Source organism: Haliaeetus albicilla, chromosome 1 (assembly GCF_947461875.1).
Source record: "Haliaeetus albicilla chromosome 1, bHalAlb1.1, whole genome shotgun sequence".
Taxonomy (NCBI): Eukaryota; Metazoa; Chordata; class Aves; order Accipitriformes; family Accipitridae; genus Haliaeetus; species Haliaeetus albicilla.
Window position 1 is genome coordinate 40,939,355 of NC_091483.1, and position 14,921 is coordinate 40,954,275.

A 14,921-nucleotide genomic window follows, 5' to 3' on the forward strand; every position below is an offset into this window, starting at 1 on the left:
CCCTTGACAAAACAGAGTTTGCGTAATTTGAAAAAACCTGAATATAAATAAAATATTGAGAGGTTCAATAGTTAATTTTTTTTTCAATTCAGTCAAAAAATTATCTTAATGAAATATTAACTATAAAAACATGGACATATTTAACTTCAGCTTCTTTTTCCTTAGGAAAATGCTATAAAAAAACCATCTTGCCATTGTTTTGATGAAATGCTTTGATTCTGACTAAACTGCACATGCCAAACGCACATTTTTCCATTGGAAAAACTTGTTGGAAAGTTTGAATTATTTCCTCCTTTTGGATCTTATTTTAAGTTAGATGGCAAATTCCCCAAGCGAGCCCTTTCTTTTTCTCATGTATTTGTACAGAAGTTAGTAGACAGGAATCCTAGTTCTAACCAGGATCTATGATCCTAATATGGTACATCTAATAAAAAATAGAAAGGCGACAATATACTTTGGCCCATACATGAATCTGTTTTTTTTTTCCAAGTGTAGAAATCAGCTGGCAAGCTGTGACTTTTGAATGCAACCTCCACGGTAATGTTTGCCACAGGCTGAGTTAAAAAAACAAAAATAATTCAGTGAGAACAGTTCTGTTGTTTCCATGTCTAGTGTTAAGGAAAATAACTAAACATTGCTTAGTTCAAGTGCAAATTTTCTTGGAAGCTTTAGTCTGAAAAGCTGTGTCTGGAAACTGAAATGTGGCATGTAAGTTATCTGTTGTATCAGTGATCTTTTGGTATTCATATGATAACGCACTCAAAGTTAGCAGTGGTATAAGCTATTGAAAAGCCATCTGTGTTGCTTTAAGAAAAGTATTGCATTGTATATCCTTACCAGAGTTCAAAATTTATCAAGAGAAACTCTCCCAAGACCTTGTCTGCATGGCATCTGCACCAGTTTGGAGCTAAGGTGGTGCTTCTCTGCCTTTGCACCTTTGGGTTGCTGTGGGCTGTTCTGGGTCCTCCGAGGGGGTGTGAGAGTAGCTCAGTGTCCTGTGGGCATCTAGAGGTTAGGCTTGCATCCCCGTCTGATCTCCGTGGGTTGAATGGAGGCAAAATAGAAGAGGACTTGCCACAGGTTTATAGAGAAAGGAGGAGAACTAGAGCAAAGTGACTGGGAATAGAGAGAAAATAGGTGAGGGTGGGTACTGGAATTGTGTTTGGTGTAGAAAGGAGTGCATGGCTTTAGCAGAGCAGTGGTGAGGGAAGGAAAAAGGAGAGAGTGGAGGACAGCTGTGCTAAGTGAGAGAGGCTGTGCTCTCCTAGATGCTGCCTTGGACAGTTCCTCATCAGACCAAGAGCTCTGACCTAGGAAGGGCTGATTTTTCTTTCTAATAAGTTACTAAAGTTGGTGTTGCCCTGTAGAGCACATTATGGTGCCCCAGTTGTGCTGCATCAATTTCGTTGCCCGTATCATTCACCCACAGGAACTTCTACCTTCTGTAAAAGACAGCACTACATGGTGGGCCAGCAGCGGTCTTGGCTGGTTCCTTAGTATGTGGGGATAATACATGGGTGGCTCTCTCCTGTGAGTATGGGTTGCTTTTGCATACGGTTTTCTGAATACGTGGGTTCTTTCAGTTGGAAGGCTGAACATCTGGTGGCTGAAAAGTCTGGTAGCAGCCCTTGTCTCAAACTGGAAGTAAAGATGAACGCTCCATTGCATTCATGTTCTGTCCTTCCCTCTTGTCAAACCTCAGGATTTCCTCATTAACCTCAGGCAAGGTGGCAATTCTCCATTCAAGTTTTGGGGTGGAGGGAGCAGATGATGTACCGGAATATTTGACACTTGCCTCTGTCACTTAATATACTTTGCTGTGAGGTTTTTCTCACTGTTAACTGCTTAGTAGTTATTTTCTTCTATGGAGCAGGGGCACAGAGAAAATAGCTCCCCCAACAGCATCTTTGTGCTAAATCTGAGACCATGATGCCTGTTACCCTTGCTTTGTATTAGTTGTCATCTGTAATTAGTTGATCCTTGTAGGTTTTTCAGAGAGCAGTAAGCAAAGGCAAAGAGGTCATTCTTCTGCGCTCAGGAAATGCCCTTTTAGCCACCAGACCCTGGGGAAAAAACACAAAATCCATGCTATTTTAAACACTGGACTTCTCCCTATCAGTATGTAATTAATGATTTCACTTATTCTCAAGAAAACCAAATTAAATTTGCACAGACAGCTTTAATTTTGGCATATTTTTTAGCTGTTGAATGCATAACTTTTCAACATCGATAATATTTTTTTAATGTACCTTTTGTGTGGAATATCTATTTGGAAATATAAATGAGAAGAGCAGATAGCAATGAATTACTAGCTAGCCACATGTCCATTCTGCTTGTTCTGTCATTACAAAGTCACCTGAGTCTAATCAGATTTGTGTCATTACAAAAATAGCATTTCAAAGCAGCTTACATTGCTGTACCATTAGGCTATTGTTTAACTGTCATTTTTATTTTCAGATACTCTCAAATAATTCTTGGCACTCAATTAATTCACTCCTAACTTGAATTACCTTTCATGTTACCAGTTTTGGAAGCAATGTTAGGTAAATTTTTTTAGGATTTTTATAGAACATGTGTAGGAGGCACATGTTCTCCCTGTTATGCCCAAGGCTCAAGTTCATCCAGTCCTGCTAAAAGTTACTGTCTTTATATGTGTAGAAGCTGAACTAGCTTAGTGCTGTAGCTTGTAACTCAAAGTCTAAGTAATTCTGATGCCTGGACTCCAGGGGCACACCCTGCACTCCGCTTTCTTTGTGAAGTTTGGAGTTCCTTTTTTTAAAAGCTAAAGAAATTAATTTTGTTCCATATTCTAAGCTTATTTATGTGAGTACTAACATAGAGACACTGTAGTCCTTCAGGATAGTAGAGCAGTGCAACAGAGGAGTGTTTGTGTTGCTCATTTTCAAAGAAAAGACCTACTCATGGTCAGCAGTGAAGGGCATGAAATCCCAGTTATACCTGAGGTCTGCTAAAACTTTCCAATATTCAGAGAGTGGTCCCTGTTAGAGTATATGAAAGTTAGTTCTGTGCTATCCTTTGTTAAAATGAGAGGCTCTGGGACTGTGGTGGTGTGCATGCATGTGATGTATGGCATGTGCATAACAAGAAAGAATAGGGCAGTTAGGGAGCTTGACCAGTGGCAGCAAAGTTGCCACAATGTTGAATAAATCTTTTGAAATGTATTGGTTTCTTGGATATTGCACCTAATCGCCACATTGAACAGGCAGGTAAATAGTGCAAATTGTATGTAGCCAGCCTGATGCTCTCCAGATTACAGATGTAGTAGGCCATAGTTTAGATCTAGGCTGTCTTCACCCCATTCTCCGTCCCAGAAAGTCAGATCATCACCTGCAGCTCAGTGATTCAAGCTGAATTTTTTTCAGAAGCCACACGTATAAACTGTGGCCTAGGCAAGGAGCTGGGAAGCAAACTCTAGGATATGGACATTGTGCACAAAACTGGAAAATATATTGCTTCTTTATTCTGTCCTTGAGAAACTATGGCAATCCTTGCTTTGGGAGGTGGCAGGGAGGGAGAAACTTCCAGTGAATTGGAGCAGTAATGGTCAAGAGTTGTTGGCACCACAGTAAAATTACATCATGCCCTTCGGCTCCCAGTTCTCTTCTTCATGGATTCTTTCTTTCTTGTAGAAGAAAGGCAAAAATTAAGAAAAACAACATTATCTAGTGTCTGGAACAGATGCCTGGCAGTCAGCACCGCTGTCAGCATTTTACTCATGACTCTGCTGCTCTCTTGCTGTGTACTGCTGAATGGTCCAGCTTGCATTCTGCCTGGTGGGACATCAGAGCCGTCCCTCCCAGGAGGACCTTTGCCTTCTGTGTCCTCATCTTTCAGCCATCTAAAAAAGGCTTAGAAATAAAAGTGTTCCTTTGGGAATCTGAAAATTCCCTGTTCCTATCAGTAGTTAGGCATCTCGTTGCCTGGTTGGCAGAAAATAGATTCACTCTAACGTGTTGGCAAAATCCCACCTGACTCAATCTGTTTGCTGCCCTTGGTGTTCCCTTTTGGATGGGACACCAGCTCTCTGGACATTTCTGGACTGGTGCAGAACAGTGGTGCTTCAGTAAAGAGACTGCATTAGGTCCCCTATGTATAGGTTGTGGGAGGGATCACAGGGCTGGGCTGAATGAATTAGCTGTGTTTGAAGCACTTTTAAATCCATTGGTGACCTCCATGGGGATGCTCAAAAAGCTTGGTAGCCTTTTTCTTTTCAGTCCTCCATTTGAGAATCCACTGACTTTGCTAGCTAGATAGACTGGGAAGGCAAGAGCTAATTCTACATCAGCTTCTGTAAAGAATATATTTATAACCCTCCTGGGGACAGTCACAGTCCCTCTCCAGCTGGTCGATCCAGTTACAAAAATGGAAACCACTTTGGTTATTTGTTGACTGATTTGAGAAAATAGCCAATATTTCCATGTAGTTAAGAGGAGACGCTCAGAAGTCTAAGAGAGTACATCTTTCCCATAAAGTTTGTATTCCTAGTGATGATGCCACTGTATATATTTGTAAATTCCTATCATTAAAGTTGTATTAATAGTGATATTTCTCTTAATGTATTGATTATTGATATTGCAGAGGCATTGAGTGGGTGGGAAACACCCCCATCTATGGAAAAATTTCCATGTAAATGAAGTTTATAGGAAGTTTGTTTTGGGGTTGGGTTTTTTTTTTGGTGGAAAAGCAAAAATACTTGGAATCTATGCTGAGAAGCTTGACAAAGAATATTCCTTAGAAAACAGATGCTTTTCTTGTAAAATGTTGCTAAGTTGAAACCCTATAATTTCAGGAAAAAAACACCACGTTTTTGACCAGTCTTTATAAACCTCTTTTTCAAAGGCACTTTGTCATGTTTCATTTGCTTTATAATTAGTTGTCATTTTTCTTGGTTTACAAAGTGATCACTTTTACTTTAATGTGAAAATATTTTAGCCATAATTGGAAATAATTTTCTGTTCCTGAAGAGAAAAAAAAGTATATGTCAGCTATTGAAAAACACATGTCAGGTAGGAGCAGTATATAGGCCAGGTACAATATCAGGTAGAAGTATATAGGCCAGGTGTTAAATCTTTTCTAAAATTTTCTTGGGAAGAAAATATTTTTGGGAATTAATTGTCTTGCTGGTTTCTCTGATTTAATGCCTCTGATTTCAGAACTAAGCTGATGAAATGGAACTGCACCAACTGTATTAATAGCTATTCTTTCCTTAACAGCCCCAGCATCTCACATTCCCCCCCCTTTACTGTATTTACTTCAGAACAATGCAAAATGCATCACTATCTCTCTTTTCTGCCATTGCAGGAATGCAGGATTTTAATTACCTCAGCAGCAACTGCTTTGAAATCACAGTGGAGCTTAGCTGTGAAAAATTTCCACCTGAAGAAACTCTGAAGGGCTACTGGGAAGACAACAAGAACTCCCTTATCAATTACATTGAGCAGGTAACAAAAACGAGGATGGCAAAACTCTAGTTGTTGTATGTAAAACTTCTAAACTTTGTGCTGTGTGAACATTGAATTCAAAATTTCATATTAATCCAATTGGTGCTCCATAATTCTTATATGTCTCTAAGGTGGTAAATCCTGTGTGATCTTTCTAAATATGTGGAGGAGGAGGGGAAAAGAAAGAAGATGTTATAGTATGGAATTCATCTCGCCTAATTTAAGCTTTTACAGACATTTAATTTGAAATTGTGCCAGCTTCCTCAATGAAAAGAAATACACATCACCAGAGTGTATAATTCATGTCCCCAGCACTGATATGTGTACTAAGAGAGATGGATTGCCCTCTACAGATATGAAAGTGTGTGTACAGATGTGGAATGAATCAGTCTGGATGCACAGGGAGCCTAGACAGCTGGATTAGACTGTAGCTGCCTGGCAGTCCAGTGTAACATCAGGGGACATCTCTAATCCTGGTTTTGTAGATACTCCGCTGCTCTCTAATTGCATGAGCTGCTGGCAGTCAATATAGAGCTGTCAGTGTGATGATTCCATTAAAAAATATACAAAATCTGGTTAAAAGTGTAAAGCATAGTCATGGGTTGAGATAATCTTGTGCTAATGGGTTGCTAGAAGTTAAGATCCCTGAAACAGATCTATGTGTGTGTTTGTGGGGTTTTGTTTGTTTGTGTGTTTTTGTTTTGGTTTTGTTTGTCTGTTTGTTTTTGGTTTGGGGGCTTTTTAATCATTTCATGCCAGTGTAACAGGCTGCACTGAAGTGGTGGTTCCAAGCAGTGTGGGAGTATCAAATTTCTGAAACCTGGATACTGTAGTTAAAAATCAGAAATTTATCTGATATCATTAGTGGCTGCACACCTGGGATTGCAAAGTCAGAAACATACTTTGTTAGCAGAGCTGGTCAATTAATACATTCATTTCTTTAAGATCTTATCTGTGCAGAAATGCTTTAGTTAGCCAGAAATCTGAAATATTTGAATATTTCAAATGTTTGAGTTATACCATTCTATTAGTCAGTTCTATGTGGGCTGACGAAAAAGCTGTACCCACCCTGCAGGTTTTTACCCATTTATTATGGGATCCATCTCAAATTGTTCAGCTCCTTTGCACATGGGTTAATTTTCTCTGACTCATGGAAAACTATGGTGTCATTGCATTTTCAAAGTTACTAACGTGGAAGAGATTATTTTGCCAACTTCCTTTGCTCCTGCAGAGCTTCTGGCTTTACCCTTGAAGTTCAGATGGTCTATCTGGCACTGGTTTTTATCCTCCTACAGCATAAGAGGTCCAGCTCTATGATCCAGCTCCCCCGTGATTGCTGAGGATGGTGCAAATATGAGCTTTCTGCTTTTCTAAGCCGATCTGTGTCAGGCTTCTCCCACAGTGTAGATTAGAGGAATCTGGTGAATTAAATTATAGCACCTGAATACACTATACAGGTTCATAAAGGGGAACAGCAAAATCTCAAAACAGAATTTGTGATCCACAAGTCTTTTCAAATATCACAGAATTAGAATGAAGCATGAACTCCACAGTACTTCCCCGCTTAATTTCCAGGCTCCCAATGAGATGCATCTCTGCACAGGTTCAAAACATCCCATTCTCCCCAGCGCTGAGAGCTCCCGATCTCAGGCTGTGAAAAGGTAGCTGACCCTCAGTCTCCTGCCTCTGAGGAGCTCAGTCTGCTTTCAGACCATGCTCAAGAAGTACCAGCAGGACTGGTCTCTTCACCGCACTGCAGTCAAATCAGTGCTTTAATTTCATATATGCTGGGAACAGACAGATTAGGTACTGCTGGTGCTGTTGCCAGGAGTACGTTGCCTGAGAGGGAAGAAGGAACTAGGACATGACCCCCCATCACCTTTCTCTCACAGGCCATGTGGGGAGTGTTGTGACTCCGTGTGGTCCCAGCTCAAAGACCTGGAGGTTTTGGGTGCACAACAGAGAGCTCAAGCACCTCACACAGGGATTGCCCATCAAAGTCCAAGTGCCTGCAATTAACCTTGTTAATGTTTCACTTTTAAGCAGTTATGCCCTTTATTAGCCCTAAATTCTTACAGTTGATGGAACTTTTTTTTTAAAAAAAAGGGGGTTTTTTTAGGCTGTTTTTCAAAGCTTTTCAGCACATTCACTAATCGCCAGTGACAAAGACTTTCAAGTCAGTGTTCACATGTTATGAATTGCTGCATATTTCTGAGAAATGCTTGCACTGCACAGATAAATTAGTATAACTACCAGCTGAATTATTTTTCTGCTTCACTGTTTGTTCCATTATGTTGTTTAGTAATTATCCTTGACAGTTGTCAGCATGTAGATGGTGGGATCCATGACATGCATCGTTAGATATATCAACAGATATTTCACTGACGTAAATGCCTTCTTTTCTTAAGAATTTTCCAGTGATTTCCCATGTGTTGCTGACTTTATTTATTTATTTTAGATTCATCGAGGAGTGAAGGGGTTTGTCAAAGATCTTCAGGGCAATCCAATAGCAAATGCTACAATTTCTGTGGAGGGGATAAGCCATGATATTACATCAGGTGAGTGTTGTACTTCAGCAAAATGGGAAGTGCTGGAATACGCTGCTTCTCCCTCTGCTTGGCAGCCTGGAGCCATTTCAGATCTCATTAGCTGAAGGTTTAAGGGAGCAAAAGTTTGAAGCCAGGAAAGCATGTTGTGCCTCAAGAAGCTTGTTGCCTGCAGGATTTCATGAATTTTTCTCTTGTGTTTTGCTCTCAAAGTAGCTGGAGACTGTTTGTTGGGACTTCATGGATCTCTGGTGTGAATTGGTTCTGGTGGGTCTTGGTTATTCATGCTTAGTTTATCTTCTGATTTGCGGTGCAAGCAGTGTTTCACAGCTCTGCCAGGATTTAAAGTCCTGTCGGCAGTGCTGTTTTGAGTTTGAAGGCTAAATTGTGGTCCAAAAGTGTTATATTGCTTATGATGTGACCATATCTTTTGGTATGTAGATTCTTGCCAGATTTTCAGTTTACATAACTTCCTCCTGTGAAGATAAATTCTCTCTGCTGTTTACAATTCTGTGACTTTTTTTATAAGAGCGGTTCTAAAAGAGGAAAGTATCATGTTGGTGTTCACAGAAAATTGCATGTCACTTCTTCGATGGTGTTGTGCTTTTTGAATAAATGAATGAGTTCAAAGGTAGCTCGCACAGTGCCAACTTGCAATCTTCCCTGTAGACCTACGCTTTCTTATTCTGAATGACATTTTTTTGTTTGTTTGCACAAGATACTAATTAGAAAAACAATAGTAAAATGTCATTGCTTTATGCATGAGCTTACATTATGGTCATTTTCTCAATGATATGTCTCACTATACTGTTACAGAGGTGCAGAATACTATGAAACAGGACTGGTAGACCCTTCAGTTGGCTTCGATTTGTGTTTGTTCTCACATCACCTGCAAAGAGGCCCGTATTTCTGCCAAGCAGAACACTCTGTGATAGCATTAGCCATCTTCTTTCACTGTACATAAGAAGGGAAAAAGTATAGAGGCTGGAAATAATTTTTCAGGGATAATAAAAAGGGAATAAGCTGTGCAAAGAGGTGTTTTGAGGTATGAGAGAGTGATGCATACGGTACTACAGCTCATGCTTCTACGGTACAAAAAAGCATGTAATCATGATTCCTCTCACATTGTGTGTGTATAAGCATAGAAGTCATCTATTGTCAAAACAGTGAGGAAAACAAGCACTTGAATTTTAACACATTCAAAAAGAAGGATAAATATTCTTTGGCTTTTTTTCCCCTGCTCCTTTGTTCATGAGTTAAAATTCAGCTTTGTTCCAGTGCCAGGAATTAGAATAGATCATTATCGTAGTTCTGCAGCAGTATTTTTTTCCTTTCTGTTTTATGAAGAGAAAAGTTTGGGAACAACTGGACTGACTACTGACATTTTCTGACCATGCAAATTGCAGACATTTAAGTAACGTTTCCCTCTGTGTGCTGTGTAGCTGAAGTTGTGCTGAAAAAGCATTTAAGGAATTGGCAGTAAGAGTGTGGCCAAGTCTTTTAAATGGCACTGCTAACTGGCCTTTAGAACAGCCTTGCAATGTTTTCTGGAGATAGAGAAATTCAGAGTGTTAGCCTGTGACAAATTAGATAATTGCCTACTGCTGATGGATGGAGGATCTGAGTCTTTGTGAAAATGGGAGATGGTAATTTCTAGAGAAGAGGATGATGTGTTTTTATTCTATGACTGAAAAAGATGATCTGCAGTAGCACTCAGTGCAGTAGGAGCCTTTCTTTGGCCTGAGTGGATCAAACTTTCAGTTCTCTGTTTAGCTAAACAGAAGAAAAAAGACCCAGACATTGCCTGGATACTGAAACATTTAGATAGTGATGCTTCAAGGGTGATGCACATGGAATATTCTAGGAAATGACGATTTATAGCTTTCTCTGCAAGATAAGAAAAATTGAGAAAGGTGGTCCTATTTATTTAAATTTGATGAGAATCAAATGTATTTACATTTGGATTTTCAGAATACTGAGGGACATTAAAAATTCACATTGCATTGCAAACTGAAACTCAGACACTTAACAAGAGCTGTACATTGGCCAGGGGTTGCTTCTAAAGTAGAATAATGTCCCATATTGTCCTTTTCTTCAGTGTGCAGGAGAGCCTTCAGCCTCAGCAGGCAAAATCTTTCGTGGAGGCTACAGCACAACTTCGGATTTTAAATCTGTGTTTTGGTTACCAGAAGGGAAGAAAATCTGTAATAATATATTTGTACAGCCCTTACAGAAGAATCCTTTCAGACAGACAAAAGGAAAGGGCTGACAGGAATACAAAAGACTGACAAGATACATGGTCCCTTCTACTTAGCCGTGTGATTAGTTTTATACATATTTATGTGGATTTTTTTCTTCTCTACAGCCAAGGATGGTGATTACTGGAGATTGCTTGTGCCTGGAAATTACAAACTTACAGCCTCAGCACCAGGCTATCTAGCAATAACTAAAAAAGTGGCTGTGCCCTTTAGCCCTGCGGTTGTGGTAAGTGCTCACGTGTGTGTTAGTTTATCATCTATTATATATATAAAAAAGTCTCTTTCTTTTTTTCCTTCATGTATACATGTAAGCAGGAGGTGATTTTTCAGAATATTTCAGAATATGCTAATTTAGAAGACAGTTTGGAAATCTACTTCTTTAGTACTTGCTGCACAAGCCACAGAGAGTAATCTCATGGTAAACTCATTTCATGTCCTGCTGGTATTATTTAAAATGAATAGACACAGAGGAGGGTGATATTGTCATACTTAAACTTTTTTTTATTGGTTGATGTGTAAATAGCCAAGCAGAAGATTACAGAATATCTTTAAATAGTGCTACATAAAAAGTAAGAGATGTTGAGGTTTTCATTGAGACCTGATACTTTTAATTTAAATTGTCAAGTGACTACCTGCAGAGGTTAAAAACGGTGTTCAGCTCTGTGCAGAAAGATAGTGACGGAGTGCTGCTTTGTGTAGATACCCAGCATGTATGATAAGACCTAGGCTGCATCTAAGAGTTCAGAAGCATTTTTTTAATTCATCTTCTATACAGGTGTGTGGATTCCACTCTCAACAATTTAAATAAATGCTTATTTCTCTACTGTGTATCATATACTAGGATATACTACACTAGCACATCATATCTACATTAATGAGCTGTGTGTCAGAAAAGCTCCCTGGATCTTATTCATGGCATAAAATTGAATATGTGTTTTGATATGCTGGGGGTCTGCATTGCTGGGTGTTAGACAGCAATATGCTGGCTGTACCTTTTATTATATGCTAGATAATTTATGTGGCTGGCTATTATTCAATTTAAATTTCATTGACCCATACTTTTTGAAATTTTTAGGCAAGTCAAAGACTGGACATATATCTGGCTTCTTTTGGAAATTTTGCTCACCTGTGTGCATTTTTAGATAAGTTTATTGTCCTGATATACTAGTATTGCACATATTCAAATTAGCTTTGAGACAGTTTGGAATAAACCTAGCCTAAAATGGAAGGTACCTCCCTAAGCCCCATGTCTGTGTTAAACAACTTATTTCATTAAATTACTGTTAAAAGCCTATGCATCTCTCTTTCTACAAGTCTTACTGATGTTTTTGATCGTGTCTCTTAGGTTGATTTTGAACTGGAGTCACTGTCTGAAAGAAAAGAAGAAGAGAAAGAAGAGTTGATGGAATGGTGGAAGATGATGTCAGAAACACTAAATTTTTAAATGAAGATTTTGGCTTTACAGCTTTTAATCTATTATATGTTGACTTAGTATAATGTACTGTGGAGAGTCCCTATATTCTAGATTTTGTGCACTTCACAATAATTAACTTTGAATTTTTCAGTCATCTTTTGATTAAAATGATTACAGATAACTACTAGCCTCCTAGCTAGATAAATAAGTTATTAATTTTCTTTCATATTGTTATAGAAAATTTACTCTTATATACAAATCAGAAAAAAATGAGTGAATGCAGCCTATATGAAAGTACAATCTGTTGTGTATTATTTGCAAGTTCAGAATATGTAGGTTAACTCTTGATTTTAAAAAAGAAATATGCTGTAGTCAATTCCCAATACTGCCAGAAATATTTGACAGTGCATAGTAGTAGGCAGTGCTCTTTACTGAGTTCTATAATGGATGTTATTGAAAAGATTTATAATAACAGTGTGTGGTGTAATGTTTTACAAGGATTAAAATTCAGTACAACATTTTGTATGTCTTTGGTGTTGGGGCTATTTAAAAATGTAAGAAACATAACCTGACTTCATTTTAGTAAGCAGAAGGAATCTGCGTAAGCTCTTTTATTAAAGATGGCATGGAATGAATTCAGGAAATAGGAGAGCTTTATTCCTTAAACTGTTAATGATATTTCAAGATTAGGTTTTAATTATTTCTTATTACTTATTAAGCCAATTAAAAATTCTGAATGGGTGAAGAAGAGCTTGTGCATCTTAATATGCTGCTTGTGTTTGTTTTACAGCAAGAAAAAAAAATCGTTTCAGGTGATGTCTATTTTAATTAGATAACTACCTTTTCAACAATCTTTACATGTGTCAGTGGTGTCTAGATAATCAGCCAAAAGTTCGTATGTTCACTGAAAGCTACCAAAACATTACAGTTTAGACAATGAACTGGAAGTCTACTGAGGACACGCATTTAGTCTTACAAGCCAAGAACAGTTTTGTTCCCAACTTTGTTTCTTCTGCTGGTTAGTCTTATCTAAAAGTAGAAGCAAGACAGATAAGTGAAAATTTCTTCAGTGTGGTGAAGTTTTGTCAAAATACTTGAAGATGATACAAAAAGCAACTTTGATTTAAAAAGATCCTTCTTCCTCCTCTTTTTTCTAGTGTACTTGAATTAGCTTGCTTTAGTATTTTGTCTAAGGTGAGTGAAATTTGCAGAGGAGTCAGACAATATACATGAACCATAGTGTGTGCAATTTGGTATAATTGATAGCAGCTAAGCATCTCATCTGTTTGAAAGCTTACACACTATTGCTGGTCTACTTTAATTCAAGATCAGATGTTCGGTATAGACTTCCTTCCTCTGTTTCTTTAGTATTACTGTTTGTGTTTTGATTAACATATTATTTTAGTTGATGCTGTAGGAGTTCAGTACTGTTCAGAACCAACCAACAATGCACTATCATGCTCCTGCCATAAGTGAAAAATCACATGTTCAGGTGTAGGACCCAAATTTACCTCCTTTGGGTATTTAAAAATCTGCTGAAAATACTGTTTTCTGAGAATTTGAAATTCTTTAATAAAAATAGCACTTGATCCTTTAAAGTAACAGTCTTAAGGTTTGACACACATTGATAAATTGAACAGCAATAAAAAGGCATAAACTTTCTCTCTCTGATCAAGAGTTTGCTATGTAACCTGTAGCTCATTTGGGTAGTAGATATTTAATTACAAACTTGAGGGGAACTTCACTTGCTGTAAGTCATTATGCAGTGATGAACTTCGAATCTCCATTGCGATGAGGAACCCCTGTGGCAAATGAAGGATCTTATCTGAACATGTCTTTATAACAACTTGTGGCTAGCTGTGCACAAGGGTGTGCATAAAGGATGCCCAGTTACACCAACTCGGGTGTTTATGACAATTTGAAAGGCTAAGACATGTAGCACAAAACACACTCTGTGTCTGGAGGCAACAATACTGTTTTCAGCTGAACCAGGTAAAATCAAAGCAAACAGTCTAAAAATTAGTTATAACAAGAGACTGCTGGCATGTGGGCAAATGGCTACAGGAGTGTTTCTGACCTGTAAACTAATGTAATAAGGCAAGTGTATATTTGTACAGAACACCCTGCTCTGCCCCTTCCAAACCTAACAATTTCAGTCCAAACAATATTACTACATGATGTGATGCCTGTCATGCATCTGGTCTTCCTGTGTGGTGGATTGTGTGGCATAGTTAGTGCAGACGTTACATCAAAGTGATCTCATAACAGATTTCTAATTCGTACTTGTATTACATGTGTGACATCCTCTGGTCTACTGTTTCATGCATTTGCAATTAAATGTGGTGTCCCTTAAATGATCTCTTCATTTTGCTCTAGATGACTGCTTGCTATTACTGTGCTGAGAACAGGTTAAAGTGATTAAATGCTGCACCACCAGAACCACTGCCACTGTTCTTGCTGTAGGTAAACATCCTTAAGAACAGTGTAGGCAGGACTCTCAATAAATTCATTCATTATGTAGCTTTCCTAGCTGAACTGAGCTGTGTTGTAGGACTGTGTTTGTTTAAATGGAAGATTCAAGTGTTGTGTGATGCTGAGCTTTTGGTTAAAAAGGCACATGCTGTACTATTGTACAATAAATCTACAGGTTTATTTAAAATGTAAAATGTGTGAGTAATTTACAGATTCAAAACGTGACCTCTTTGGCTGTGCATGTCTGCAAAGTATGCCATAAACATCCTTAGTGAGGTGCATGTGCCAGTTAATTTGCTGTTTGAACAGAGAAATGAGGCTGGGATTAGTGCCATTATGCCATTGAAAGTCATCCGTAGCCCCTTAATTTTGTGCCAGTACATCCTCCTTTTGGAATATACATCTATGAGCGCTTTTCCCATGCAGGTTTTCAAGTAAGGTCATGGATAAGAATGAGATGCTCTTCATCTATGCACAGTTGGTGGGGACTGGGCATACACTTTGGCGCATCTTTCCACTCCACAGTATTTACAGATCTATTCTTTTCCCATATCAGTCCTTAGGACTAGAAAGCGCAGTGTGCTTGCAAACCTGTGATACTCTGCATTCCTTATAACTACAATGGTCAGGCTTATAATAACAAAGTCAAGTCAAATAAAATCACTACGTCTGAATTATGTTTCCCTTTTCCTAGGTTGTGGTGGTCACGTCGATATATGCGAATTCACATATAGTCCTGGCTATTCCTGAGCTGGTAATAACATACATT

At 38.4% G+C, this 14,921-nt stretch overlaps 1 protein-coding gene across 1 annotated transcript in view; it reads left to right on the forward strand.

Annotated features, from left to right (window-relative positions):
* Window positions 1-14,346, forward strand: part of CPE (carboxypeptidase E) — a 61,775-nt gene extending 47,429 nt beyond the window's left edge. The window contains exons 6-9 of the mRNA XM_069786512.1: window positions 5,323-5,462; window positions 7,921-8,020; window positions 10,374-10,492; window positions 11,612-14,346. Of these exons, the coding sequence (XP_069642613.1) occupies window positions 5,323-5,462; window positions 7,921-8,020; window positions 10,374-10,492; window positions 11,612-11,710 (458 nt within the window). The 3' untranslated portion in view covers window positions 11,711-14,346. The remainder of the gene's footprint in view (window positions 1-5,322; window positions 5,463-7,920; window positions 8,021-10,373; window positions 10,493-11,611) is intronic.
* Window positions 14,347-14,921: the final 575 nt, after the last annotated feature.